Source organism: Vicugna pacos, chromosome 1 (genome assembly GCF_048564905.1).
Source record: "Vicugna pacos chromosome 1, VicPac4, whole genome shotgun sequence".
NCBI lineage: Eukaryota > Metazoa > Chordata > Mammalia > Artiodactyla > Camelidae > Vicugna > Vicugna pacos.
Window position 1 is genome coordinate 111365127 of NC_132987.1, and position 26645 is coordinate 111391771.

The window sequence follows — 26645 nt, forward strand, 5'->3', positions numbered from 1 at the left end:
TTGTTTGTATGTGGTAGGGGGGTAATTAGGTTTATTTATTTAATTGGAAGTATTGGGCATGGAACCCAGGACCTCATACATGCTATACCTTCCCTGATAGATTCTTACGTGTAGTTTTATTTCCTGTTGTACTTTCCCCTGTCAGGACAGCAGTAAACTAGTAACTCATCAAAAGATGTAAGATGGGCTAGTCTTTCAAATGCATTTAATCAATTAATGCACTGAATAATATATCAAAAGAATTTAGAGAGTTAAAAGAAAGTGTTTTTACTGTTGTATGGTAATTCTGTGAGATTGATTTGTAGTCAATAGGAGTTTATTCTTAATTTAGTCAATGTCATTGTTTATTAAGTCCACTTTGTAACTAATCTTACCTTGTATTTAATAAATACACTAACACAGCATTATACAAAATTATAAGTTTAAAAAAAACCCTAAATTTTGAGTAAGAACAAAAAGAGCATAAAATATTGTTCAAGTGATATAGGAAAGTTATTCTAAATATTTTTAATTTTTCAGTAGTTTATAAGTGGCATAAATAAAAAATAAAATATTTTTACCTCTTTACTTTTTCCCCTCCAAGATAAACCATTTTTCCAATTGACTTATAATTACTAATATCAGCGTTTTGATGTAATAAGAGTTTACGTTTTTTCAATTTAACATGACAAATTGATCTCAGTAGAAAATCAAGATGAGAAATTTATGAAGTTCATTTAGTTAGTATACATTCCTTTTAATTTAAATGTTTCCATTTCTCTATGAAAATTTAACATTGAAAAAATTAGATACACATTTTTTAAAAAAGTACTTTGAACTTTAAATATAGATAGACCTTTAACTTGCTACCAGTTCTGTTGTTGGAAAATATATTTTAAATCTAATATAACTTTTTCTCCATTCAAAACAATGTTAGAAAGTAAGTTTAGTGAAAACAAAAATAGGAAAATGGCCCATGTCACATTTTAAGCTAACAAAAATGGTGTTCCTTCAGAATAGATAATGTGGCTTTAAAGATGTTTTCTCTATCATAAAGAACAACAGGTATCTAAACATTTAAAATCTACTCTTAAGGCCCTATGAAAAAGTTCCCAAGCAGAGAGTGGGCAGAATTTGGGTTACACTTAAGAAGCAGTACGATGCATGGCCATGTGAGTTTTGACATATGTATTGACATTTCAATGGTTTTATTGTCCAGGGTTTCCTCAGATATATTCTGGGGAGCATGAGTTTAGTGGGACATTAGTAGTTGTGATTCAAGTGAGAGTCCTCTGACAATTAAAATGTGAGAGATACTGGATTAAAAAACCACGAAACAGGCTTCTTTGCAAAGAATTACAAAGAGATTTTAATATACAAAACTCCCTCATGAATCTCTAAGGGGGAGCATTTCTCCACACTCACTTGACCAGACAAATTGTTCTAGGCACAAAACTCCTACCCTGTTTATTATTAGAAAGAAAGAACAGGAGGTACCTTCATTAATCCTGACCTATGCCATGCATTCTACATATGACGTCACATTTCTTCTTTGCAATAAACTCATGAGTTTGTCTTTACTATTTCTCCTATAACTAACAACATACACACACACACATACACAACTGGTAATCTTCCCCTGGTCAGTCAATTAGAAAAAGGCAGTTGGAGATGAGAATCCCCTTCCACCTGGAGTTTTCCATCATTCTATCTTTTAAAAATTAAAAAAAAAAATTTTAAGTGTCAGTTTCTTTTTATTTATTTATTACTGGGGGGGGGGGTTGAGCTTATTTATTTACTTATTTAAGGTACTGGAGATAAACCCAGGACCTCGTACATGCTAAGCATGTGCTCTACTAACGAGCTATACCCTCCCCCCATCATTCTTTCTCTGAGATGAAATAATTTCTAGAAAATTTTAAGACATAGATAATATTTTATATATTATATGGATAATTGTCTGTGAAACAACAAAAGAGGGTTGAGAGGCTATGGGAATTCACCACCACTACTATCTCCATCAATCTTTCTTCAAACCATTCCAATTAAGTGCGCAAGCCAATTAAAAACAGTGTGTTGGCTAGGTGGTAGGTAACAAGGCTGCTCCTCCAATAAGATTATCTTCCTTAGCCCCTTCTTAAAGAGGAGTTCTGGAGAGTCCAATGATAATGCCAACTTTTCTCTTTGCTAATCATCTAAAATATACTCAAATATAAATCACATTAATTTACGTCATTACCCCAGAATAATGAAGAGTAACAGTTCATTTCTCTTATATCTGTTTTCAGCTTAAACAGTTATGTAACTACATACACAAGTGCACACACAATACGGCATAATTTAATGCAAGGAGCTTGAAACTTGAGATCAGAATAGCTAGCTCCGAGCTCCAGCACTTCTGCTAACTAGAACTTGAACTTAGGCAAAGCCTCCAAGTCATGGTTTTCCCAATGAAAACTGGAGATTAGAAACCATATAAGAAAATTAGCTAAGGTGAGGTCTATATAGTATAAATATTATGCCTATAAAATCAATATTAAAGAAAAAGGTGAATTATGCAGATAAAATATAAGGCAGAAGATCTGCTCATTTGCAGAAATATGTTCACATTAGCCAGAGATTCCCTTTTCATCATCCATCAGAGAGCTTCTCCCCCACGTTTTTCTCCTAGGGTCCAGTGGAGTTCTTAAGTTACTGTTGGGGCCAGTATGCTCTCTCAGGGTGAAATCTATCTCAGGTCAAACAGATCTTCCTGAACCGAGACAGAGGTTTCTGCTCCAGGTTTGGCAGCCTGAATCCATTCTGCCTGTCCTCTGTGCATTTGAGGGCTTGAACCTATTCTGCACTGGCTATGTCATTGCTATAATAATAAATTGACAGCAGAAGATGAATGGAAAACTCTCTAAGAATAATATTTGGAATTAAAACATAGAAAGTGTGCACTGAAAACCTGCTGAAAAATGTCAGTGGTAACACAGACTGTAAACTACCAGAATACAAGCATCAAGGAGGTAGCTACATTTGCCCATTTCACTCACTGTTGCATGTCATGAATCTAGAAGTGTCTGGCTCATGGCAGGGAACGAGGCACTTAATACATACTTGTCTGTTGAGTGAATAATGAATATTGAAATGATGAAATAATTCAGTGATTAAAGAATAAAATTGTGAGTTTTGTACACTGAAAAAAATGAACACTTATGTAATAAACATTACTTGGAACTTTGGAGGTCCTTAGGGTTAAATATTTAAAAAATGATGCTACAGCCCACTTGATGATGGATCTCTCCTAAGGAGATAAAATATTTGGACAATTATATTGCCATTTAAATTTCCATGCTATTTATAGAAATATTTTTATAATATTTTTCTTTATATGCTATATTCAATTACATAATAGTAATATATTATATTTATTTAGTGGTTCATTTGCAAATAATAAAAATGAGATTATTTGATCCTCCCTTGTGAAATAGGAAAGGCAGATGTCATTACTGCTGATTCACAGATGGAGAGATTTGGGCTCAGAAATATTTAATGCCTTATGAAAATATACCACATTAACTTTTCAGTCCCTATTCAGGAAGAAAACATCAATAATAATAATTTGAAAAATAAAAACAAAACAACAAAACAATTATAATGTAACTTAAATCCCTTTAAGTAGTCTATGGATTCTTACCAAAGACATTATGAGGTTGTAACTGTTTCACTTGGATTTTTCAGATGCAAAACAAAAGCCTGGTGAGACTGAATACATTGAGACACATATCTAGGAAGTCTCAGAGGTGGAACCCAAACCTGTGCTTTCTAACAAATCATATGGCAGAAAGCCTGGCTACCTATCACTTAACACTTAATCCTATGCTTTAACCACTACATCTGTGATTGCGTATGTAGATAATGATGCATAAAATATGTAAATTTATCTTTCTGTTACTATTATTATTAGAAATGAGATACATCTGTCCCAGAAATTGCACATGGAATTGTTTTTTTCATTTTCCACTAATGGTGGTATGTTACTGTCTACTCAGGTCACCTAGATCCAGTTCTAACTATTGGTTATAGGTTGGCTGGTCATGTGAGAGAGATGTCTGTGACTGAAGTGTGTGTGTATGTGTGTGTGTGATTAATTGGTTGTTGACATACACTGGAGTATAAGCCAGAAAGACAGGAATGATCCCAGCATCCCCTAGAGAATTCCCAGCAGCTGCCATATCTGTCTTCTATGCAGGCTGCTGGGAAATCTCTGGAATGTAGTAATAATGCTCAGGACACCACCATTCTGGAGGACCCTCTTCATGACTACAAACTGTGATGTAAGGTTGTAAACTTTTCAACAGACACCCATAACGTGTGAGAACCATGCATAACTACACACTCAATAACCTTTCTAATACTTACTGTGCATGAATTTTACCTTAAATTTTATACTTTTCATTTCTTTTTTTCCCAATGGCTGAAATTGAAACAGACACATTTTCAATAAAAGTAGATCAGTAATTAATTCATTCAAGCATTCAAGTGCCTTCTCTATGTACAGTGCAAAGTGCTGGACATTTACGATGTACTTTACTTGAGGTATTTTAAGTTACTGGAATACTTATAGTATTAATGCAAGTTAATAATCAAGAGCCCCGTTTTGTTGGTTGATTGGTTGGTTGGTTGGATGGTTAGTGGTTTGTTGAAAAGAGAAAGGATGGTGAAATGTAAAGTAATGCATTTCAAGTCTTCTCTTTTCTTCCTGCAACACATACACACACACACAAGCAGACACTTGCTCAGTCCCCCACCCCTTTGATATTTTGTATTCAATGCTGAACTTGACTGACATAAGAAACTCAGTGTAGAGAGGCAGGTTTCCTCTGTGCTAAAGCTGGTTTCCATGGTGCTGAAATGTCCATTTAAAAGTAAGCATGGTCCTTAGGCACATGCAGGGTGGTGTTCATGCCAAGCACAGGTCACTCAGAGCCAGGAGGAGTAAGACGTTTGTACAGCATAGAAACAGCACCAGGCCATGCAATTTTACTTTATGCATTTTGGCTCCCATTTAGAAAGAGGAAATCTCATTTTCCTGTAGCATATATTTTAAGGTCAGTGAATCATGTTGGGTTGTTTTCACTTTGAAAACTACTTTTAAGTGGATGAATGTAATCGCTTGGAGCTTGGATAAATACTCAGATCTGTCTTAAACATCTTAAACATAGATGTCTTAAAACATCCTTTTCCACCCCCTTCTGGAATTCCTTTACGTTTGAGTGATGTAGGGAAAAGAAAATGCTATCTTAAGTTTGTTGTAGAGGAAGCAGGGCTGTTGACTGGCATACCTTGTTCCAGTTTGTCCAGATATATCTCTTAAAATATGTAGAAATAACCCAAAATGCCAATAAAGTTAATGAGCATTAGAAATTGTAACATATACATTGTTTACTTTGTGTTTTTCAAAGGAATTTTGTTACCAGAGTGTGTAAAGCTGACTGCATCCCCCCCCCCAAAAAAGTGAGGGGATATTAAGTCATGGTGTTATTTTTTTGTAAAAGGAAGACTTTGGTAGTTTTTAAATGAAGTCTAAATTATCCAATAAAGTGTACATTATCATTATCCTTAGTCTAGAAAAAGATTTCTGCAGTAAAAGTTAGTATTCTAGATCATTTCTTTCATTGAAAATCACATCCCATATACCTAGGGGAAATGCATTTCAAAGTAGTCAATCTCTATTTTTTTTTTCTTTTAAATGAGCATGTTCAGTGACAGGAACTAGGTTCTGAATCTTTGAAGTTCGCTAATTGCAAGTCAGGACTAGTAAAGTTATTGAGAATTTTTAGCCACTTAGGGGTGACATTCAAGAGTGCCCCACACTGTTCTCTGCACATTTTGTCAGTTTCTAGAAAGGGTATGAGTTAGACGCTCTCAGAGTTCAGGACTTCACTCTAGCTTCCTACAGGGAGAAACTGGAGAAGCTGGGAGCCCAGTCTGGTGTCATGATTTCACCTGTGGCTCTTCTCTTTCACTGGGTCTTTAAGAAGCACAATTGGGGAAAAGGGATAAACTGAGATTAAGGGAATAGAAATTGGGTTTAGTTTCCAAGGGAGAACAATAAGGAAGGCAAAGAGGTTATTTTCAACCCAGAAAGCAGCCCAGGAATCGCTCAGTGCTCCACAGACCAAACTTTGGTGATGAGTGCCGGGCGTTTAGGTAGCTGAATCCAGACACTAACAAAGTTCCCTCCTTCCCCCTTCTATTTTGCTTGCCTTTTGCTCCCTTTAGACATCCCCAGGATTCCTACATTCATTCTTCTAGTATCTTTTTATACCCCTCCCCACCACCCGGGACGGAAATTCAGTCTTCCAGGGAGTTACCTTGACTGGGGACCGGATCAAGCTCAGTGGCAGGCAGGTGGGGCAGATTGGGGGACAAGGGAGAAACTTAGGTGCCTGCTTACGGCGCTGCCTTGACCGTCCTCCCTACTCCTTGAACCTTCAGCCATAAGTCATATCCGGACTCCGCCCCTCTCTAGAGGAATCCTCCAGACTTTGGTGACTCCTCGGGGAAGAACCCAACTTAAGGATGAAAACTTGGAGGATCGGGGCTAGCAGGCTCTGGGGAGTCCCCGCATCCCTAGCGGTCCCCAAATTCTCCTCCTGAGATCTGGGCATGCCCGCAAGTACCCAAAGCACCGATTGCCAGGGACCCCAGCTGCAGACCTAGACTGCACGACGCCCACCGAGGCGCCGGGGAGAGCGCATCTCCGCGCCCAAATCGACTGGCCGCAGCCACGCGAGAACCCACGCCAGAGCAAGGTGCCAGTCCGGGCGAGCCTGGGCCCCTTGCTCTCTTGCCCGCGTTCCTGGTGCTCAGATTAAAACAAAAAAACAAAAACAAAAACAAAAACAAACCGCCAACCGTACCCCGCGGGGAAGCCCCGGACTCGCCAGGAGGGAAGCAGTGACGCGGCTGCTGCTCGTTTCCCGGAGCCCCCGGAGCGCGCTGACCTCCACCACCCCCAGCCCCTGCCCCCGCGCCAGCGCGCGCTGCCTCACCCGGGACCCGCTGCGCCCGCCCTGGCCGCGGGGAGCGACCACATCTCCCGAGCAGGCAGCCTGGAGCGCTCCCCGCGGTTCACTCACCGATCCTGAGCACTTGCGGGGCGGTCTCGGGGAGGATGTAGCAGAGGAAATAGAGAAGTGCCCAGCTGGTGTCCCTGGTCCAGAGCCTGGGCTGGGCGAGGAGTGTGCGGCGCTCCATCTTCCCAGCTTCTTAATTCATGCCGAGACCCAGCCGCTGCCGCACGCCCTGGAGATACAGCCCGCTCGGGCCGGGTCCCCGCCTCATCCTCTCTGGGATGCTCCGCGTTTGCACCCTGCGCGCTCCCCCCGGAAAGAGATCGAGGGAACCGGCGTGGGAACGCGGAGCTGGCAGGCGACGCTGGCCTCCCTCGGGGCTCCTCGCTTCTGCCGCTAGCCCATCACTGCTCCTCTTCCTCCTCCTCCATGGGCCGCAAACCGCGGAGAAGCAGCGCGCAACCGCTCCCGGAGCCGAGAGACCAGCTGAGGAAAGTTGCTGCCCCAATTTGCGGGAACGTCTCCCTCATTCGTCCTCTGGTCGGATAAGAAAGTGGTGGTGGAGGGGGTAGGTAGCGGGTGCCACGAGAGAAGGAGGCGTAAAGGAGAAAGAAGGCGAAGGAGAAGGGAGAGAGGGTACTGGGCGAGTTGGTGCAGGGGCTCTGAGCAAGCAGGATGAGCTCCAGCAGGTTAACTGGGATGGAACCTCGCTCTTGCTTCTCTCAGTTCTTGCTTTCCTCCTCCCCTCGACGGCCCCACCCTTTATTTACTGCCCGCCCCGGCACGCTGATCCAGACACTCACACAGCCTCACGCGCACGCACACTCACTCTCTCCCTCAACTTTGCGCTGTGATGCTGGAAAGTCTATTGAGTAGTGTATCCTGAGGACAGAAAATTTAACCTGCTGGTCAGAGCAGAGGCAGACTCAGCTGCGGGCTGCGAATGACAGAGGGGCCTCTTTGGTAATGTCTCTGTGCGCCAGTTAGGGGGTCATAGAGCTGGCCAACTAAGACTCTTCCCATCACTGGATGGAGAATCGCCATCTCGGACGCCAATATTTCAGAGAATAAAAGAACTCCTGTTTTAACTCTGGCAAAGATGAAGAAAAGGGGAAGGAGGAGGAGGAGGAGGAAGAGAAGGAGAGAAATGAGAAACCTTCAGTACTCTAAGATTAAAGTGGCTTCTTTTTCCTATTCAGACCCGAGATAATCTCTTGTAAATCGCTTCCATTTACACGCGCAGAACTGGGAAAGAGGCAGCTTCCAGCGCCGCTCCTTTTCTTGGTTTCTTTTGACTGTCACGTTTGAAAGCTGGAAGATAGGCTATTTTAGCACTGTAGGTTCGGAGACTTTCTCTGTAGAAGGACAAGGACACTTCCCTGGGGAAATCATCAGCTTTTGATCATTTTGGCTTAATTTCCTTTGAGCTTTGTGGGGGAACGTTCTATATACATGTTTGCTAGCTCTGCATTAACATTCATAGAGATTTTTCCCCTCTAAGTATGGATTTTGGAGAACTGACCTAAACTGAGTTAATCCATATGAAAAATATGCCCATAGGTGTATAGACCTAGAATAGGAAAGGGTTGCAAAAGAAATCGAATAAAACTTCAGATGTATTCATTCATTCAACAGATACTACAGAGCGACTTATATGTGGTGCCAGACATTATATATATACATATATATATATATGTATATATATATATAAATATATATATATATTTTTTACTGAAGACCCTATAGTGGAAAAAATGCACCATCCATCCTCCAAGGGAAGTTGTAACTCCACTGCTGGAAGCTAGTCAGTTCATATCTCAAATGGTGTGCCTGGCTCCGGATACTTTTGTATGAGAGTTGACAAGACAGAAAGTATCAACAGATAGGAAGATTTGATCTGGATTTAAGAATACATCTGATACATAGATTGATGAACCCAAGAAAAATTAGGGGCATATGCTGTTTATCTTCAGTAATTTGAAGAGCTCTTGTGTTATAAGAAAGGAGTCACAGTAGTAGGCAAGTGAGAAGAAATAAGAAAAATTAGAATATTGGATGAAAGTTGTAGAAGAGTAAATTTCACTTATTTGGGCAAGGGACATTTCTAAGTCTGGAAAGTGTCAAACAATGGTATGACCTGCTTCAGAAAAGAGTCAAATTCTCCTTTCGTTCATTCATTCATTCATTCATTGGTCTATTTAATGCGTATTTAGTACCTACTTTGTGGGAGGCATTGTGGCCAGACCCTGGAGACACAGTGGAAGTATGGTTGTCATAATGAGATTTGTATTAGACGTAGTCAGTTGCCTAATTTTTCCTGGTATGTCCAGGATTAAGAGATAATAAATACTGCATAGCTAAATATTGAGAACCCAAATTCTAGAATTAGCTCCACTTTCGAACAAACTGTATTTGAATTCTGGTTTTACCTAGTTCTAGATTTGTAGCCTTGGTTAAGTTATCTCCCTGTAGTTGACATTGCTGGTGCTTACCTATATCTATTTCTCATCTTCCCAGGCATATTAAAGCCTGTACCTTTTTAGTTAGGTGTAGTAATCAGCCAATGACATGTGAGTAGAAGTAGTATGTGCCACTTCTGGGTGAGAAGGAAAGCAGTGAAAAGATCTCACATGTCCCTCCAGGCCTCTCTTCTCTGGCCAGAGTAGTTTTGAAATCCACAGGTTCTAGATGTCAAGATGGAAGCAGCCTGGATCCCTGAGTCTTTTGAGAAAGAGTTGCTTGAATAGTTTTCAGACCAGCAGCAAACTGGTGACAAATCAGAAAGAAACAATTTTAGATTGTAATCCATTAAGGTTTTAACCTGTTTGTTACTGCAGCATAACCTACTCTATACTGATTGATACACTCTCTAAGACTTGATATCTTCATCTACAAAATGAGAATAATAATACAATAGAGCCATTGGAGGCTTATATAAGCTATTGCATAGAAAGTATTTTCCAAGGCTCTCCTTACTTAGTATATGTTAGTTCATTTGTGATAATTTACTTTTCTTAGTTAAATTAATCTATACACACATTTCTGGTTTAAATGTGCCTCAGATGGCAGAGACTAACATATTTTGTCTAGTAGGAAATGAGTCAGTTTACAGTACAGTAATAGTAATTTCGCCAATACTATTTAAGGAATTTTTTTTTTTTACTTTTACCTGCATTACCTTTGGTCTCTAAGTTTGTTTTCAGTTGGTAGATGCATTAGGAAGATTGATTTTCTTAAAGTAGGCTTCTTAAAGTATAAATGCACACTTAAGTTACTTTTCTGTATCATCTGTAAAATCTGTAAAGCTTGAAACTGAAATTTATTTTCTTGTTAAAATGCTCTCCTCCACTGCTCATGAACAGAGCCTCATGGTGTTAAGTCACTCATGAGTGATCAGCAGCTGCTGTTAATTTGTTTTGTGCTTTTTAGAAGGACTGTATTTTGTGTATATATGCATCTAGTTATTTTTCCGCCCAGAATGACTATGTTAATCACTCTTGACTCACATAGTGCCCTCTTAAGAATAAAAATACCCAATTGAATGCATTCTGTCTTTTTCCCACTCCCCAAATCTTAAGCTTAAATTGATGCACTGTGGTTAATAATGAATCAATATGGTAGTGTGCAGCATTGTGCTTCTTATGAGAACTAGTGACATTAAGTAGACAGCAATCCATTTAAAATTACTTATTCTTAATAATATGACTAGAAAAAAAGAAAAAAAATAACTTAGAATAAACTAAGGAATCCAAATATTATAAACGTGTTTTCAAAGTGGTGAGTATACTTGAGTACACTTCTAATGTTACTCAGGGCACTGAAAGGGAAAGATCAAGTGGCTTTTAGGGCCTCCTAAGAATGTGTAGCTGATTTAGGATCAAAATCTTCATTTCTTGGCTACTTCTTTATCTATATATTTTTTTCCCTAGGTGATGCCATATGTCTTTAAGACATTCAGTATCTTTAAGTAAGGCCCTCCAAATGTTGTCTTTCGCTCAGATCTTGCCTCTGAACTCCAGATTTACTTAGCCAATCCTATTTCCTACTGACTAAACATCACTTGATTCTGTGCCATATTATTGCTCCCTCCTAAGTTCTCTTCCAAACTTTCTTATTTCAATATGTGTACCACCTTCCATCCAGTTAGGAAAACTGAAAACTCAGGATGTCATCCTTGACTTCTCCCTTACATTCCCTCCCACATCTATTTTTCATACACTATTGGTTTTACTCCCCGAACATTTCTCTGATTTGTTTCTCTTCAGTTCCACTGCTATCACACTGGCCTGGGCTTTCTCACCCTCAAAGTGTTTGACATTTGAAGCCAGAAAATTATTTGTAGTGGAGGCTGTCCTGTGCCTTGTAGGATGTTTAGCAACTTCCCTGGACTCTAGCCACTAGATGTCAGTAGTACCCTCCTCCCAAGCTGTAACAACCAAAAAATGTCTGCAGACATTGCCAAATGTCCTCTGAAGTACAAATCATCCCTAGTTGAGAACCACTACACTAGCTCAAATCACTATGCTCTTCCATCTGCTCTATTATAATAGTTTCCTAATTGTTCCTCTCTCCCATTGCCTCTTTTTATCCATTCTGTCTGTCTGATTGAAATTTGTTCCTCCCGTTAATTTCCCTCACAATGCCCTGCTTAGTTCCCTCATGGTCATTATCAACTCTCTAATTGTTTGTTTACTTCATTAAAATCTCAATGATGGTAGACTACTCTGTTTACCCGAAACCTAGCACTGTGCCTGGCACTTAGGAGGAACTTGATAAATGCTTATTGAAAGAATGAAGCCATATGATCTACAACTCATCAGTGCATATTTGTAAGATTGAACTGAATAAGGAGCCAAATTTCTCTTTTGATTTCATTCAGAGCTCCTTCATGAATCAGTTTATAGTCAGTGTCATACTCAGGACATTAATATAGAGTCCTGTGTCTAGCAAAACTGGAGGATAATTCTACACATGTATCTTCAAATGTCAGCAAAATGCTATATGGAGTTGGGGTTTCTCTTAACATTTTGCTTTTCAGCACCATGTTTACTGTTACACACATCTTAACAATTTTACTGCCATTTTCATGCTAACACTGGTCCACTTGTTAACGCACTGTGGAAAGTAACTGTAGTGAAATCTTTGAAAGAAAAAAGTCCTATTTATTGACATCTTTATAGCCTATTATAACAACCTGAGAGCGTAGAGAAATCCCGTCATGTGAAAGGCCTGAAACAAGTTGGTAGGTAGCTACTTTCATGTGCAAGTGTGGCTCTTCTGAGATTAAAGAAGAAACGATGCAGGCTGGGTATTCAGGATGTCAGGAGACCTGAGTCCCAACCCTGGCCTGATCACTAACCGCGGCTCACTGCTCACAGGCAAGTTCCACAGCCTCCTGAGGCCTCAATTATAACATCAAGTAGGTTGGACTGATTTCTAAAAGCCAATAGGGATGAATGTTCTCCATTTCTCCTTCCAGCTCTAAAAGCCATTTTTGTAAAGGACGGGTGCACAATTCTCTGTTCTGCTTTGGTTGTAAATAAGATTAGCTTGTCCTTAACATAACTGGTATTTATTTTTTACTTATTGTATGTGCCAGGCACTCTTCTTAGTGCTGATACAGGTCTTCATGGACTCAGCACTGATAGCGACCTTGAGAGGTAGGCACTACTCTTATGAAAATGTTCCTGATGAGGAGACTGGGACACAGAGAGGTGAAGCAACATGTCAGAAGCTACATGGCCAAGTGACAGAGCCAGAATTTAAACTTAGTCAGTCTGGTTCTGGAGCACTCACTTTTATTTATTTTTTTGTTAAATTGAAGTGAAATTTACAAAACATAATATGAACCATTTTAAAAGGACTCATTCGATGGCATTTGGTACATTCATGATATTGTGCAACCATCCGCTCTATCTCATCCCAGTGTGGCTGGGAACATCGTGAGTGAGACAGAATCAGCAAAGCTGACTCAGAGGGACAGTGAGTACTTCAATCAGCTAAGGACTTGTGGGCTGCTGGAAGGACTTTGACTTTGAACCTGAGTGAAAAGGGAAGTCACCGGAGGTTTTGAATAGAAGAGTGACATAATCAGGCTTGCCCTCTGCGTTGTTATGTTTTGTTTCAGGGACAATACTAGATATTAGAGACACAGTGAACAGATTTGACTCTTGCCCTCATGGAGCCTACAGTCAAGTAAATAGTTCTGCAAATGAATATAGAATGACAAATTGTGTTGATGATAATAGCTGAAGTTTTAAAGTACAAAATGTATAAATCCTAAGTTTTGGGCTCAAGCAGGAATTATCACAAAGTGAACACCATCATGTAATCAACCAGCCAGACAAGAAACAGAACACCCATTAGAACCTCTCAGATCCCTCTTGGCTACACCCACCCCCTCCCTAAATGTCACCACTATCTTGACTTTCAACGGCAGAGATTAGTTTTGCCTGTTTTGAGACTTAACATGAATACAATATATATTATTTTGTGCCTGGCTTCTATCAAATGATAGCCAATGTTACTGAGCCCTTACCATAGGCCAGTTTTGTGGTTCATATTTAAGAGTCACCATGACCCTCTGACATGCCACTAATATTACTATGCTCATTTTGCAGAAGAGGACATTGAAGCACAGAGACAGACTGCCATTTCCATGAAGAAAGCAGAAGGATGTGACAGATTTGAAAAGCAGAACTTGCTTTGGAGTAGGAGCTTAAGAAAGGGTGCTCTGAGGAAGTAGACTTTACACGTTGCCTTGAAGGGTAGTTGGGAGATACTGAAGAGGGAAGAAGAAGAACATTCAAGTCAGGGGAAGGATCTGTTGTGAGAAGCTTGCTACCATACGAATGTTTGCTATAAGGCCTGAGTGGCTGATGTGAGCTGGAGAGAGGGTGGCACCAGATGAGATACAGATGAGATGGGAAATGTGAACAGAGCCCAGACCCTCCAGGATCCTCACCAGTCTTCCTGAAGATCTGAGATATGATTCTAAAAACAATGTGAAATCTTTTCAGCCTGGCTCCATCTTTCCTACCTATAATCATTTACCCACCCAGCTATGTGCTTCATAAGGCAAAATCCTCGCCACCTAGGCCATAAAGATATCAGCATCTTCTCCTTGTGTTTTCTTCTCGTGTTCCTCTTCATTCCAGCCACACAGCATGGAACTCTCCTGCTCTCTTGGATCTGGTCACATCCATCCTCTTCTGGTTCTCAACCATGTCCAACACTTCCTGTGTCGTGACATTTCCCCAAGATGCTCTCAGCATCTTGAATATTCTTTTCCTCACATTTTTCCTAATGAAGGCTTATCCATGCCTCATATCTCATTATTCAGAGAAACTTTCATTGGATCCACACTGAAAATTATATCCACCCATTTTACTTTTCCATAGAACTCTGAACTTTTCTTTCTCGGCATTTATTACCAATTTTAACTATTTGTTTAGTGTTTAGTCTCCTTCGAGATTGAAAGCACCAGGAAGCCAGGGTCTTTTTATATGATGTCAGAGATCTGGGTATATTCAGAGTCTTTCCCAACTCCTGATTCATAGTTGGAACTCAGTTTATAATTGCAGACTGATTGGATGTGAATGCTTGGCATGTCAAGAGGTCTATAGGACAGGACCCAAGAAATCTCAGTTCAGAAAGGGAGCTGTAAAATGGTCTATCTTGTACACATACCTGATGTATTCAAAATTTGCTTAAGGTTTGCTTTTGCACATATTTTAATAATCATTATTTTCAGCAATCTCATGAGTTCAAATTATCTCAGTTTTGGAATGATTAAGTAAGTGAGCAGAAACCTTAAAGAACCTGTGTTGGAAAGCTAGTAATTGCCTTTAAAAAGCTAAAATTGAAGCTCACAACCATTACAACACTCTAATTTTTATTCATCCCACCCTTCCTTACAGATTTCCAATTTCAGTCTCCTGACAACAAAATGCTAAGCTCCTTCATATTTAAATCATATAAAGTAATGGAAGTTTCTAATTATTACATCTTGGTTTAATTCCTTTCCTCATAATCTCTTCCTAGAAGTGTCCTGTATTTTTCAAACTACAATTTTTATTGATCAAAGAAATGCATGCATAAAATTTTAGAAGTCAGCACTAAGTAAAAATGTAGCATAGTACCACCACTTCTCTCTGTTCTCCCAGGGTTTTCTCTCCAACTCCTCCAGTTGCCTTGTCCAGCATTTACACATGCCACATTTTTACATAGTATACGTAAATATTTCTTGTTGGCTTCCTGAGTTGGAGGTATTACCTATCATCCTGTCATGGTAAGGACATTTTCACCCTTTAACACCTTCATTCCACTGGCTTCCCTTTCTCCTCTTCTTGCTATCAAGGTTTCAGGTTCAATCACTTTTATATTCGACTTGCTGGTATGATGCACAGTTGAGCACAGTGCTGCCCTGTGATTACATTTTCCTCTTATTTGTTTTTCCTGAAGTTTTTTGTTTCTGTGTTTTGTGCTTTGGTTTTGTTTTTTCATTAGTTTGACTTCTTTTGATCTGCCACTTTCCATAAATTCCAATAGCCTCTCTACTGATTTTCACAAATTTGCTTCCATTGCTTTGTTTTCCTCTGGTGACGTCCTCCTCGGACACCTTCATTTTCCTACTCCCTGTACGGAGCCCTCTTGGCCTTCAAAGCAGTGATTATTTTGGTTCTTTCTTTCCTTGTCTATCTAGGCTATTCCTGTCTTTGCCCTGAGAGGCATTTTCCTTGTATTCTGGGTCTCATGTGCCTAGAGTTAGCCAAATTGTCAGGTTTGAAGGCACAGTCCCCAAGACTTCCCTCAATTCTGACACCAACTGTGATTCCCAGAATCACCCGCAAGCTCAATTACTGTTACTGATAGCTACTATATGCATGGTTATAGTTTATTAAAAGGAAAAGATACAGATTAAAAGAAGCCAAAGGGGATACACATAGGACAGAGTCTGGGAGGGTTCCAGATGCAGAGCTTCTGTTTTTCTCTTCCCATGGAGCTAGGACATGTTACCCTCCTGGCACTGACATGTGACAATATACACGGACTATTGCCAACCAGGGAAGATCACCTCAGCTCAAATGTCCAGAGACATTTTTGTGTGTGTTACATTACATGGACATGATTGATTTATCGATGATTGATTGCTTGATTTCTATGTGGTTTAATTCACTGCCCAGGTCAAGTGATACTTGTGACCCAAATCCCACCATCCTTCCAGTCATATAGTTGGTCTTTCTGCCGTGGCCGGTTTCTACCATAAGACTATCAGGTATGGCTAGTCCCTGCCCTGAATAAAGACACTCCTATCAGGTTTGACACAGACTACCTCCCCCAAACCCAAGGCAAAGGACAGATCTCTCTTTAGACAAAGGTCAAATTCTTTACTATGTACATGTGGTCCTTGGTTTACCCCCTTGTTTTGGTAGAGCAAGTACTCAAGAAGCTGTTCGTATTTTAAAAAAAGAACAAGAGAGTATCAGAAATGTTGCTAGTCACAGGATTTTACACATCTATCCCTTGAATTAAGACTGCTTTAATCAGGACTGGTGGCTTTCTACAGGAAGGTCACAGTCTCCTTCCTGGAATACGACATTTACCATCAACTTGAAGATTTTCTTCCTCTTCCCTATAGTTAATATTTGGTGCTTTTTAGTTTTGTTTTGGTTTTGAATACAATCTCTTCTACTCTCTTCCTCTTCTTTCTTTTTATTCCTTTCTGTATGTCTCTCTGTCTCTGTATCTCTGTCTAGCTCTCTCTTTGTTTCTCCCAACACATACTTAAGTAATTTTCTGGACAAAAGTACTTAAAAATTATCCTCCTCTAATTCAGTTTATTCAGATTTTGTACCTGTTGCATTAGTGCCTCTCTTGGTCAACTTGTGTAATTTTTTGAGATATTTCCTCAACTTTATTTTTCAATCCTTTTATGATTTTTCATTTCTGCCATTATGTTTTTGATTTTTATGAGTTTTTTTCCCTCTAAATGTTAAATATTTTGTTTTTGTTTCATAGAGATAATATCTTTTTTTGACCCTCTGAAGATATTATTGGGGGATTATTTTTCCCCTAAATACTTTCTGTCGCTTTCAAGATTTTTTTTTTTCTGTGTGTGTTTTTGGTCTCCAACTTTTATGGTTAGGAACTTTCTCAAATATCCCACAACCTTTTGTTATCTGTTCATGTTTAAGGAAGGAAGGCTGAATGCCAAGTGCAAGTTCAGAGTAAAATTAAGCAGGGCTTGTGGGTTCTAACCTTTGCTGAAGAACAATGTGAAATGACACCAGGTAACCTTTGATGTCAGTATTTTTAAAAGTATATTTAAAAATTTTCTACCACAAACTAGGAAATATAACAAAAAAAGAAGCAGATTCATAGAATACAGAACAAACCAGTGGCTACCAGTGGGGAGAGGCAAGGGAGTAGGGGCAGAATGGGAAGGAGGGGGGAGAGGTACAAACTATTAGGTCTAAAATAAGCTAAGAGTATATACTGTACAACACAGAGAATATAGCCAATATTTTTAATACCTATAGAGTACAACCTTAAAAATTGTGAATGATTATATTGTATACCTATAACTTATGTAATATTGTACAACTATACTTCAGTAAAAGTCAAAAAGATGTAACCAAACCAAAACAAAACCAAAAAATAAAAGAATACTATGTAGATAATATAAAATCATGGCAAAGAAATATCACAGTGTTGGTTGACTTTAGGAAGGCGGAATAGGAATTCAACTCTATATGTAATATTTATTTCTCTTTAGTAAATACATTTGAAACAAATTTAAAAAAAAGTTTTCTCTTGGGCTGATCACAGTCCCAAGAGAAGAGCTTTCTGGTGCCCTGCCGTAAGAGTCAAAGTCTAACTGTCTATGAACTGGGAAGCTAGTGAAAGAACAGAGCCACCAGCTTCAGCTTCTGTTTGCATCTGTGTTTACTGAATCCCCTAATTCAGACTGTTGCTTATGTCTTTCATTCCATCTGGCATCCTCCTGTCCAGAGAGACCAGGTTTTACCCTCTCTAGAGAAATGCTCCAGTTTTATGTGCAGGTCATGAGGAGAGGAATTTATCCAGTGATACAGATGTAACTTCTTCTTAAAGAGCTGCCCGGTCATCCTTTTCACATTAGCTCTCCATTTGCCCCAGGTCCCGGAGAAGCCCCAGGCTGCTAGCTCTGAGCCATGAGACTTTTCTACCCTGAAGAGTGGGTTGGTCCTGGCTGTTTAGCAGTGATAGTTTAATATTTAGGGTTCTCCAGTTGGCCAGGTAAGTTTCCACTCCTCAGTGGTTGTTATTTTCTCCCAGTCTCTGTATTGTAGTTTTGGTGAAGTGTCTGAAGGAAATGTGTTCAGTCCTTCACCTTTATCCAGAAGCACTTATTTTATAACTTTTAGTATAAATCTCAGGAGCAGATGCTCTCACTGCCTCACCCATATGCTCTCAGCAGTTCCCTCAGCATGTGAACATGGCTTCCTGCGCACAGCTGAGATTCCTCCTGAGGATGTCCTGTTTCCTTTTTCTTTCTTTTGACAACAAAAGTTTGGAAATTTGGTCTGTGTTCAGTATCTTGGGATCAGCCCCTCAACTGGAAGAACCCTGAAATGTGTTCCATACTTTCTCCCAAAGTTCACCAAAGGGATTCTAGTCCAGTTGCCTGCAGTGATAATTTGCCAAGTAATACATGCTTTATCAGCTTCTTCTTCTCTTTTCCTGTCTCATACCTTCACTTTTTTACTGGTCTTTCCCAGAATTACCTCCCAAATTAACTTATAACAATTGAATATTTGTCTCTGCCTGCTTCTGGGGGGACCTGGAAGTATATTTTCCTAGCTAATTCTCAATCTTTTTAATATGTTTTACCTACCCTGTGTTTTTTTAGCTAGCTCATAATTATTAGATACTGATTATTTTTCAGAGTTGGTTGTTAATCTTATCCGTTCTGGCCACAGCAACGCAGACCACAGACACAAGAATGACATTTGGCAGTCTGTTTCTTTATGGCAAGTGATTTCCTGCTTCGGGACGGTAACGTGTCTTCCTATATAGGAAGCAGGCATGTTGTGAGGCATCACTTGATGAAAGTGTCCTGAGATTGTCCATGGCCAGTCAGTTTTAAAAGCATACCCACGTCTGTGTACTAATTGCCCTTGAATCATCTGTAGCCTAGTAGCAAGGTGAGAGCAGGATGACCCCAGTCATAAAAAGCCACTAGATCCTAAATGAGTGAACACAGAAATGCATTACTCTGTGCACCTCAGATATTTGGGGCATATGAAGTGATCTCTAAAAGCTCACTACCTGATGAGAAAAGAACAGATAAAAGCCCAGTTAGATGGATATTTATTTATCCCAGGGCAAGGTAAACAAATTTCTTCCCACCACAGCACAAATTATTGAGCTGAAAATTCACACAGGAAACCATACCAGTTTGTCAGCTGATTTTGTTTATCTTTTAAAATCCTCAAAGAGAAGCCCCTTTGTAAAGTACTATTACAAAGACCTGCAGTCTATAAAATTACTTGGATGAGCAGCTGACATTCTGAGAGTGATACTGACTTTTGTCAATGAAGAGTTCTACAATAATCAATGAGAACATTTTTCCCCCATAGCAGTAGACATTACCAACGTTTTAACTCTCTTTATGGTTTTCCCCGCTCTGGCAACCATAACGCGCAATTTGTTTTCCAGTAGCCAATTCATTGCATTCCACAGTCCTTTTTTTATATTTTCAACATAAACCAACTCTTTCTGTTGTGTCCTCTACACAACTGCCACAGACATTTGGAACCATATGTTCCTGTCTGGTGCACACCATGAACAAGTGGAGAATGTCAAAACGTGGCTTACAGAAAATCCTCTGTGATGTGTGGCCGCACCCTAGACAGCCGTAGAGATGGAAATCTACCCAGGATGTTGGAGAAAGAGCACAACACAGCGTCACTTTTCTCTCTTGGAGCCACCTTGATGATGCTACTTCCATCTCTGCCCGAGCCTGTGGAACCAGGAACATTTCTCTTTACAGCCTTACATCACCACTTCAATGGTGAAAGCCAAATGGTCGAAATGTGATGTAGAACCAGATACGTGTGGCTTCCCCCTTCTGCTCAGCCCTACACAAGTGATATAGAATCTGTGTTTTACCACCACAACCCTTAACCATTACTTAAAATAATTTTTCAAATGGATTATATTCTTGCTAATTGGTATAAGAGGAAAGCAAGTCACTAAGCAGCTTCCATATTTTTGTTCCAAATTGCAAAGATTTCCTCTGCTGGTGCATAACTTCACCAGCTACATCGTGCTGCTCTTAAACACAGTTTTATTCATGAATCCATTCATTTACCAATGTTTGTTCTATTCTGAACAAGATACGATGACTCTTCTGGGGAGCTGAGAAGATGTAGGGGACTCAAAAATGAACCCAACATTTTAAGGTCATAAGCTACTTAGTTAAATCAGCTGCATACATTATTTCAAAGAAGCATCAAAAATAGCGATTAAGTTATTCTTTCTATGTATTCATGACAGTGGAACCTCAGTTCCCCTTCCCCCGCCCCCCGCCTCACTCGTGAAACCACATATGGCCCTATAAACACAGATGTTCCCACCTGTCTCATTCATGTTTGATTTCCAAGTCATACGTATTCTATCCATGTAAATGATCATAGTTGGCTTTAGGAAAAACAGCATGAAATTCCCAAAAAATTAAATTGCTGTTATTCTATCACTATTATTCTCTCTGTTTTCCTCGTCAAAAGAAAAGAAAGAGAGAGACCCAAACATTCAGTAAAAGACAAATATTGTATATAACAATGTGTGAGTTTACATCATAAAAATATAAAATAAATAAAGGTTTTTTTTATTCAGTAGCAGCAATTTGTGGGCCCTGTAGTGTGGCAAAGATAAAACTGTCCCAAGACACAAATACAGTATATAGTTAGTCACGGGTGGTGTCATTTGGCTCAAAAGAGACTTTTATTTTGCCTTTCTTTCCCTTAACCACATTCAGAATTAGAACGAAGTGATGAGAACCAGCAGGAAGACAGAGCAAACAGCCAGCAGAACCATGTAAGTGTTCAAACAGCCAGCTAAACTCATTGCACATCTCAACCACAGAAATATTTCAGGTGACTCTGTTTTTGACAAAACGTGGGAACCACAGGATCTACAACACTTACAAGCAAAACTCAACAACTCTAATAATAGCCACAGAAGTGAAAGCCAATTTGGATAAAATAAGACATTGACTCAAATCCTCTGAGAGAAGATTTCTGAAAACAAAGTTTACAAAAATCTCATTTTGCCTTTTGGAAGTTACATTCCTCTCTGCAGGTTGACTCTTTCGCTGGGTTGGTTTCTTTATTACTGGGAGAATGTTCCTGCACCATTTCTTCTCCACCTGACATGAAATGCGATACCTTGTTTTTTTCCTCTTTTTTTTTTTTTTTAATCTCACAGTGACTAAGAGTCTATTTCATGCTCTGGCTGTTGACTGAACATGTAGTTTGTAGCCCACCTTCTTTGAGAAGAATGTGGGTGACATTTGTGGTGGCACACCAGTGAAATCTGTGTCTCATGGGGTTTACTGTCTCAGTGTCTGTAAGTTTGCTAATAATATACCCAAATGGTAGCAGATAAAAATACAGCCTTAGCATCAATCAGCTCATTCTCTAGGAAAGGAAAAGTTTGTATGGAATTAATATAAGTTCTTCTTTATTGATTCCTATTATATTATATTATGGTTAAAGTCCATCAACGGGTTCTTGTCCACATGTAATCAGAAACTTAGTAGATTATTTTGTGTTGACATTATTTTCAGAATATATAAGATGGCTCTCCTCTGTGGGTTCCATCTGCCTGTTTACTGGACTTATATTTGAATCATGTTTATGCCTCTTGTTTTTCCCAAGCCAATCTTATATGCACTTTATTAATTTGAAAATAATAATAAAATAAGCAAACAATTTTTTTCAAGAGTCCAATAAAAAGAGTGACAACTCAGTTCTAGACACCAAGGTATATGGAGTGCAGGGAAGAAAGCTGAATATGGAATGAGAAACCTTTGTTCTCTGCCTATGTATCTGTTGGATACTGGACCTCAGATTCCTCCTGTTAAATGAAGGGGCTGAAATCAATGTTCTTTAAGATCATTCTGTTTCTATCCAGAGTCTCCAGTTTTCTGTGCTGAGTCTCCAGATTCTTCCAACTTGTCCCTTTGCCCATTCTCCTCATCAGTGTCTCCAAATCTGACATGATCAAATTTGTGTTTCAGTAAGGTCACTATGGCTGCAATGTGAGGAGGAGCTTGGAGAGGAGTATGAGTTTTGGGGTGACACAGGGAGGAGGTAAATGCGGTGCGACTTGAGTAAACTGATGGGAGTATGAGCTCATGGTGTGGGGGAAGAGGGGAATGAAGAAGATATATCTGGTGTTAAGCCATCTGGCAGTAGTTTTACTGATTTGGAGTTGGTGAGTTGAGGAGAAAGAGGGGTTAAAACAATGCTCAGACAAAATCCAACACATTCAGGGTGGTATGTCTGTAAACAGACTCGTAGATGTAGTAAACAATTTTATGGTTATCAGAGGGAAGGAGGTAGGAAGGGATAAATTTGGGAGTTTGAGATTTGCAAAGGTTAACCACTAGATATAAAAATAGATTAAAAAAAACCAGATTGCTTCTGTATACCACAGGGAACTATATTCAATATCTTGTAATAACCTTTAATGAAAAAGAATATGAAAATGAATAAATGTGTGTGTGTGTGTGTGTGTATATATATACACACACACACACACACACACACACATAATTGGGACATTATGCTGCACACCAGAAATTGACACATTATAACTGACTAGACTTCAATAAAAAAAAATGCTCAGATTTCTGGTTTCACTAATCTGTTTGGTATTCGCACCCTGCACTGAGATGGAGAATGAAGCAACCAAGAACGTCAGCTTTGAGGAACAGAGGCAAAAGTTTGATTTTGGATATGGTGACGTAAAATCTCTCTGGGACATGGTCACCTGACTGTTACTGTACACTTGAGGGCTAGGACCTTCACCCAACAAAGAGCTGAGTCCTGTCTCCACATGACATGGCTCCTGGAAAAAAATTCAAATCCAAAAATAATTTTGAAAGATGACTTAGATTTTTATGGGGGTTTCATTGGAAAGACTAGGGAATGGAGTTACATTGCTTATCACATGTTGACATTTTTTAAAAGTCATCCATATATAGTTCTTTCTCCGAATCTCGGCTCCCCATAACAATTTCTAATCATGTTCCTTTCGTCTCTGGGGAAAAAGACAAAAAACAACAACAACAAAAAGCCCTCTTTTCCTCTACTCAGTATCCTCCAAAATGTCAAAATGTTGCATTCTTCATTCATTTAGACATGAAGCTGGGGAGCCAGCATGGTCTTGGTGAGTTTCAAGGCTTCCTGTCACACCCTCCTCTCAATTTTATGACTAAGCACATCATGTTCTTATTAATTATATATCAGTCTCCTCTCATCCTCTATTTGATGTTGAGCTCTTGAAGAACATGGCTAATGCTTTTTGTTTTATTATGTAATTCCAGAACTTATGTTAGACTTACATTAGGTAGGACATACATATTTATTTAGTTAAAAAATTATATTTAGGCAGTAGCCAATTATTTTCAAACCATACTTTTTTTTCCAGGAAATATCCTTGGACATCCCAGGTTGACATATTTTCTCCCACACACTCTCCCAAAAGAAATGAATTTTGCCTCTGGTTTTCGAGTTTCACTTACCATGTGTTATCCCATATTAAGGTAATTCCATACTTATTGTATCTCCATTATGCTCATCAAAGTTTACTAGTCTTTATTTTACTAACACTCACAGTGTGATTTAACTATATCAGGTGTTGAAAAAAGTATTCAGTACACAAGAAGGAATAAATTAACAAAGGCATAATCTGGGGTTTAGGTCTGTGTGTATCGTCAATGATCTGTTATTTTCGCGCTATATATAGAACACACCTGATTCTGATCATTCATCTTGTACTCTATTCACTCAGTTTTATTTTGCTTGAGAACAGAGACTATTTCTTTTCCTAGTTTGTAGCCTTTCATTCCATTTCCTAGTTACATATTTTGTTAATGCTAATTGTTTAAAACACATCTATTGAATAAAGCCATGTAATCACAGTCCTATGGAATATCCAATCTGCCATCACAGGACATCATCCTCAAATATGAAGACTAAGCCTCTGTAAGGAACTGAACAAAGTTTGTGGTATCTTAATGAGGAAAAAGGGACAAAAGCTATTGAGAAGGGCACTGATAGTGTCTAGCCCCATAAGATGTTGCATATTCTCAATAACATGTTTAAGACTTTGTATCTGTTCACAAGGGATTTTTTAACTATCAGCACTTGGTTGCACTAGCCTGCATGTTTATTTTTTTAGCAATACATACATGTGAGGGTTGTTTTATTTCCCACTGGATTAAGTGCTGTAGCAAGTATACATGTCTTATCTTACATACCACCTGCAAGGAATTTTAAACATGTTATTAACCTTCCAGTTAAAAAATACAAAACAAAACTTTACCGACTTTAAAATGCAAAACATCTCTGTTCGATTATATGGAAATGGTTTAACTGTACCAAAACAGGCCTTCTGCACTAAAAAGGAGAAATTTCCCTTTAATTAGAATGACAGCAGGAATTAAGGAAGGCAGAATTTAATGTAATTATAATTGGGAAATCATTATTTAACAAGAGTCATGCTGCATTTCTTGAAGAAAACACAATGAAGATCTTTTAATTTAAGATAAAAAAAAGATGAGTCAATAATTTTACTTTTATATCTCTCCTGAGCCTGTTTTAATTAAGAGTGTGTAAAATAAATTTGAATACATGCTCTACACTTTCCTAGTCTCAAATTGCACTCTTTTGCTTGGGAAGTCTGTGCACAACATTAAGGCAAATTTCAAAAAGTAATACTTTAAAAAATGTATGAATATGGGGAACTGAGAATACTGAACAAGCAACAGAAAGTTCAAGAATAAGGAATTCATTCTTTAAAGAGTGAAAGATATGGCTGCACCAGCCTGTTTGATATTTATTGCTGCCTGTCTGCTTATTGGCGTATTTTTTATTAAACAAACAAACAAACAAAGTTTACCACGAGCATATCCTGAACTTACATGGTCTATTTAAATTTTAAGTTGCACATTGCTACCCTTTGTCAGGGTTTCCAGCTTTGATTCTCCTAGTCAAACATAATCTTAAGGGGCTCAGTTTATTAAGCAGAGAAAACACGCATCAAACAGTTGTTCTACTCTGTGTCAGAAAGGAAAACTATGCTGTAAAATAAACTGTACTGTATCACATATTAAATGAGAAAAAAACACGCTTGAGGAGCACAGATTTGTCCGTGTACCAATGGAAAGTAGGGAGTTTTTAATTTGTTATAGAAATTATACCTTAGATATGAATTTAAATGGTCATTTCCACCACTACTGAGGTGTGTGATGCAAGTGCTTTGCTAATAATAATAATAAAAATAATAATAATGGAAATGAATATGTATTGAATTTAGTGTGCACTGGTTACTTTATATGTATTGTCCCTTTTAATCCTCTGAGATAGGTACTATTGTATTCTTATCACTCCCATTTTCCAGGTAAGAATTTGGAAGAAAGGTAAAGTTAAGCAAATTGTCCAAAATCACTTAGCCAATAGATATGGAGCCAGGATTCTAGTCAGGAGCCCATGCTCATCAGAACGTAACCGTCTGGAGTCTAGATTTGTGCTTGTATACTATGTTGATGATCTCTATATTTTCTCTCTCTATGTATAAAACCCTTCTCTTCCTATGGTCTTTCATCTCATGCCTATCCAGTTTTCTTTTACTTGAGATCAAGGATCATTTCTTTCCTTATTTTGTATCCCTTAATTACATTTCCTCCTTGCACATTTGCCTAATGCTAATGGATATGCTAATATATGCCAATAAGTAAGTAGAGCCAAGATTCAAACCAAGTAATCGAACTCACTTGACCCTGTGCTCTTCACCGCTAGGCTCCACCAGCCAACAGAAACAATTTCTCTCTCTGCTTTGGCTTCCTCGTCTACAAAGTAGAGTGCAAGGGGAGTCAGACGGTCTTTAAGGACTTTGTCATCTCATTCGTTTGTCTAGTCATCCCATGTGGTAGCCATGCTAGGCTCACACAGAGTTAAGGAAGACAGATGTCTGTATGGAAAGGATTAATAAACATTGATTTACCAGGATGCTCAATGGTTGGGGTTGGTCTTGGTTTCCATTCCCACAGAACCCTACACTCGGTCAAGGAGTAGAATGTAGGCATTTTGGGAGATGATTTCAGGATGCACCAGTAGGAGAGTGGACTGGTGAGAAGGAGAAGTGGACTGGTGACATGGTGTGTCAGGACGCAAGTACCTCAGTCTCTCAGGGGAACTTTGAGGAAGGCAGGGAACTCAGCTAGGGAGCCCTTCTGCTGAGGCTGTTTCTGGGGACACTTATTAGTGAGTGCTGCCCCAGGGGCTTGTTTGGCCGTACCTGTAGAAAGTATGGGTTTAGGAGATCAGA

The 26645-nt window shown here is 39.1% G+C and overlaps 1 protein-coding gene across 3 annotated transcripts in view; it reads right to left on the reverse strand.

Annotated features, from left to right (window-relative positions):
* GRIK1 (glutamate ionotropic receptor kainate type subunit 1) overlaps positions 1-7739 on the reverse strand; it is a 355456-nt gene extending 347717 nt beyond the window's left edge. For all 3 annotated transcript variants that reach the window (XM_015244065.3, XM_072968134.1, XM_072968117.1), the window contains exon 1: positions 7110-7739. In XM_015244065.3, coding sequence (XP_015099551.2) covers positions 7110-7227 — 118 coding nt within the window. In that variant the 5' untranslated portion in view covers positions 7228-7739. The remainder of the gene's footprint in view (positions 1-7109) is intronic.
* Between the last annotated feature and the right edge of the window lie 18906 nt (positions 7740-26645).